At 36.0% G+C, this 5,082-nt stretch overlaps 1 protein-coding gene across 1 annotated transcript in view; it reads right to left on the minus strand.

The window, feature by feature from the left end:
• Window positions 1-55: 55 nt before the first annotated feature.
• Window positions 56-5,082, minus strand: part of LOC116377380 (GRIP1-associated protein 1-like) — a gene marked incomplete at both ends in the record, with an annotated part of 12,523 nt that continues 7,496 nt past the window's right edge. Inside the window, 6 exons of the mRNA XM_031839008.1 lie at window positions 56-215; window positions 3,037-3,114; window positions 3,199-3,312; window positions 3,405-3,506; window positions 3,798-3,908; window positions 4,779-4,874. Of these exons, the coding sequence (XP_031694868.1) occupies window positions 56-215; window positions 3,037-3,114; window positions 3,199-3,312; window positions 3,405-3,506; window positions 3,798-3,908; window positions 4,779-4,874 (661 nt within the window). The remainder of the gene's footprint in view (window positions 216-3,036; window positions 3,115-3,198; window positions 3,313-3,404; window positions 3,507-3,797; window positions 3,909-4,778; window positions 4,875-5,082) is intronic.

Consider the following 5,082-nt stretch of genomic DNA (forward strand, 5'->3'; position numbering starts at 1 on the left):
CCAGAGGAGTCGCCCCCTGGTGGACACTAGAGAGAATGCAGCTTTAATCATCTACAGGAGGAGCAGCTGCAGCAGTAGTAGTGGTTGTAGTACTTGTACATAAGTTGTAGTAGAAGTACCTGTTTGAGTTTCTCGATGGTGGTGTTGTGTCCGTCCTTCTGTTTCTCCATCTCCACCAGCTGCTGCTTCACTCCCTCCGTCTCACACTGCTTCTCCTGCAGGAGAAAGAAACATCGTTTTATCTTCATACTGAGAAACAACTGATCACAGATCTGCTGCAGGAACCGTCAGGAGAGTCTGAAACATGTGAATAGTTTAATATCTATAACATGTAGAGACTCCATGTTTCTTTTCCAACATTAATAACACTTGAAACATGTTGGATATTTAGATTATATTGTTTTCCAATTGTTGTACAATTAATTATTAAATAAATTCTACTTGTGTTTCTTTCTTTTTAAAGACTGACGTCATCATAACTGTTGTTCTGCACTAAAGACATGTTCTAGTTCTCTCTACTAGCAGGACTTTTATTTTGAAAATCAAGACCACAGAGAGAAGAAGAGTTGAGACAGAAAGGACAAATGTCCCGTGTCTGCTCTCCACCTCCACGATGCCCCCCCGCTCCTAATCCAGCTGACTGAGGGATTTCATTTAGAGAACTACTTTTAATTCTCTCTAATCTTTTGCAGCTAATTCATTTTCCTAAAAATAAAATCGACATTAAAGAAACCCAGCGGCTGCAGACGGAGGAAACACGTGTGAAACATGTAAATGAGCCGATGTCATGAAGACTCATCAGCCACCAGGATGTGTGTGATGCTGACTGTCTGTCGTCCGTCTTCAAGTCCTTCCTCTGACTCTTAAAGTTATTAAAGTTAAACATGTCTTCTGCTCATGTGTCCAGCAGAGAGCTCAGAGTATTTATACACAGACACTAAACACAACCAGACAGGTCACAGGCTCACTGCTCACCCTAACCGCTATTTAACTCTTCATCATCGACATGTGAGAGGTTTCACTCATGATGGTTCTAATGATGAAGATTGTTTCCTTCAGTCTGTGCGGTAGCTCTCGGGTCACTCCACATCACATCTGGAGATAATTGTGGGTTAAAAAGTTTGGTTCTGGTCATAAAATGTTTATTCACGGAACATTTAAACCGACGTCATCGTCACCGGAGCTTAAAGTGTCGACAAACTTCCATCTTTCATTAAATCAGTGTCTGGTTGTTAAACCGTCAGTCAAACACATGAAAGAAGACTTTTTATTAACTGGTTGTTATTATTATTACTTACATATATTAACGTTTTCTCGTAGATATATGAAGGTGTTTAGTCCGTGTTGTGTCAAATACTGTTTAAAGTGATGATTAAATCTATTCTCCTTTATTTACTAAAAGAATGAATAAATAAATACAGTATCTTAGTTTCTCCACAACAGATGTAATAACCAGTTAAAACATGTTGGAGAGTTTATGTTTATTTCTATCAAAATAAATTCATAAAACATTATTTATACGTAGAAATTAAAAAACACAGCAGTCTATTGTCTATTAAATCAAATCCAGGAATTTCTAAAGTGAATATGTAATATATAATATATAATAATAAATATGTAACATAACATAATATAACATAATAAATATGTAATAATATATAATATAACATAATAAATATGTAATATATCATAATAAATATGTAATATATAATAGTAAATATATACTATATAATAGTAAATATATACTATATAATAGTAAATATATACTATATAATAATAAATATGTAATATATAATAGTAAATATATACTATATAATAGTAAATATATACTATATAATAGTAAATATATAATATATAATAATAAATATATAATATATCATAATAAATATATCATAATAAATATATAATATATCATAATAAATATGTAATATATAATAATAAATATATACTATATAATAATAAATATATACTATATAATAATAAATATGTAATATATAATAATAAATATGTAATATATAATATTACATATATAATATATAATAGTAAATATATACTATATAATAGTAAATATGTAATATATCATAATAAATATGTAATATATAATAATAAATATGTAATATATAATAGTAAATATATAATATATAATAGTAAATATATAATATATAATAGTAAATATGTAATATATCATAATAAATATGTAATATATCATAATAAATATGTAATATATAATAGTAAATATATAATATATAATAGTAAATATATACTATATAATAGTAAATATATAATAATAAATATGTAATATATCATAATAAATATGTAGGAGTCTATAAAAGAGATGTTTAGAGCTCATAGCAATGAACAGGTGAATATATTAAACACACCTCGGTGGAGTTTGAGTCGGTCGGACAGGAAGTGACTCAGAGCCCCCGACCTGCTGCTGATTAGCTCCTCCATCGTTAATTAACTTTTCCTATTAAGAGTCGTGAGCTCTCAGTAATCAGCGGCGCTCCTTCAGGGAGTCGGTCGGCTCATCTGATTGGCTCAGAGAACCGAGGTGAGCTCTTCTTAACTGTTTGATAACGAGTTTCTTTGAGTATCACGTGATCTCATAAGTGAGTTTTAATGCACAACAACGAATTCTTCTTTTCCTTCAGTTCTGAACAGAAAACCTGCGACAACTGTTCAGTTTTTATGTTTACATGAATAAATATTATACAACATATTCTGCACTAAAGACTTTATATGAAACATGTGATATGTTGATGTTATTCATGTAACACGTTCACTGTACGCGTCTCAACAGAAGCTCATTTACATCAGTCGCATTACCTCATTTAAATATGTGTAAACGTCACAGGAGCAGTTCACACCGTTTCTTTTTGTCGTGTTTCTGCAGCACAATCCTTCAGTGTGTGTGTGTGTAGGTGTGTATGTACCTCTATCTGAAGTGTGTGTGTGTGTAGGTGTGTGTCTCTATCTGAAGTGTGTGTGTGTGTGTGTGTGTGTGTAGGTGTGTGTGAGTGAGTGTGTGTGTACCTCTATCTGAAGTGTGTGTTCTCTCTTCAGTCTCTCGATCTCCTCCTGATGTTCCAGAGAGTTCTTCTCCATTTTCTCCTGCAGAGACAACAAATCAATAATCATTAACTGAACTATATATATACAAAGCTAGCTTTATGCTAAGCTAACGTTCAGACTGACCTCGGCCTCCTTCAGTCGTCTCTCAAACCAGCCTTTGGTTCCCTCCATGGACTGAACCTGAACCTGCAGCTCCTCCAGACGCTGCTGAAGACCCTCCAGCTCTTTGGTCCGAGCCTCAAACACACACACACACACACGTTATTGATTATTTATATATTGATTATTATAACTCACATTAAATACAGAGATCAGCTCCTCCTCTTTACCTTCTCCTCTCTCAGCTGCTGTCGGATCTCCTCCTCAGAGCGATTCTTCTCCTCATGGAGACCTCGGAGCTCCTTCTCATAGCGAGCCCTCACGCCTAGGACCTGAGAGGAGAGGAGAGGATGAAAGGAGAGGAAACAAGGAAGGGAAAGGAGAGGAAGAGAGATGAGATGCATCAAAAACGAAACAGTTAAATTATTCACAAAAATATATATATATCTTTTTCACATTTTAAATAATGTGAAAAAATAAATAAAAACAAAAATAGATCAGGAATAATTTAAAGAAGAGCAAAATAAATATAAATATATATATAAATAACTTATTTATATACTTAAGTATAAAATATATTAAAGCAGATTAAAATAACTAAGATGTGATGAGGAAACTCTCACCTCCTTCTCGTGCTGCAGCTTGAGGTCTGACAGCGCCTCCTTGTGGTCAGACTTCTCCTGGTTCAGCTGCATGGCCAAGTCATCTAACATGGTCTTCCTCTTCTCTGCTGTCTGTGTACACACACACACACACACCATAAACACACACACCATACATATACAGAACACACACACACCATACACACACACACCATAAACACACACACCATACATATACAGAACACACACACACCATACATATACAGAACACACACACACACACACCATACATACATACACACACACACACACACACACACACACACACCATACATACACACACAGAACACACACACACACACCATACATACACACACACAGAACACACACACCATACATACACACACACAGAACACACACACCATACATACACACACCATACATACACACACACACACACACAGAACACACACACACCATACATACACACACACACACACCATACATACACACACACAGAACACACACACACACACACCATAAACACACACACCATACATATACAGAACACACACACACCATACACACACACACACCATAAACACACACACCATACATATACAGAACACACACACACCATACATATACAGAACACACACACACACACACCATACATACACACACACACACACACCATACATACACACACACAGAACACACACACCATACATGGTGTGTGGGTATGGTGTATGTGTGGGTATGTGTGGGTATGGTGTGTGTGTGTGTATGTGTGTGTATGTGTGGGTATGGTGTGTGTGTGTGTATGTGTGTGTATGTGTGGGTATGGTGTGTGTGTGTGTATGTGTGTGTATGTGTGGGTATGGTGTGAGTGAGTGTGTGTATGTGTGCGTATGCGTGGGTATGGTGTGTGTGTGTGTATGTGTGTGTATGGTGTGCGTGTGTGTATGTGCGGGTATGGTGTGTGTGTGTGTGTGTGTGTACCTTCTTGGCCTCCTCCAGGTCTCTCAGCAGCTTCTCCTTCTCTTGTCCTTCTTCCGTTAACTGCTCCAACAACTTCCTGTTGGCAAAACTCGACTCCTGAAGGAGAGAAGGAGAAGAAGTAAAGATCTCACTTCCCTTAAATACCTCCTTGTTTCCTTGTCCCCTCTCACTGAGGACACGAGGAAGAGACACATGGAAGAAGAAAAGCTGAGGAAATGTTTAGTCAAATGAGACGTCATTCATTCTACACAGAGTAGCATCTGTATCACCTGTGTGATCTGTATCACCTGTGTGATCTGTATCA

This window comes from Anarrhichthys ocellatus, unplaced genomic scaffold, assembly GCF_004355925.1.
Source record: "Anarrhichthys ocellatus isolate YVR2014 unplaced genomic scaffold, GSC_Weel_1.0 scaffold1181, whole genome shotgun sequence".
Taxonomy (NCBI): domain Eukaryota; kingdom Metazoa; phylum Chordata; class Actinopteri; order Perciformes; family Anarhichadidae; genus Anarrhichthys; species Anarrhichthys ocellatus.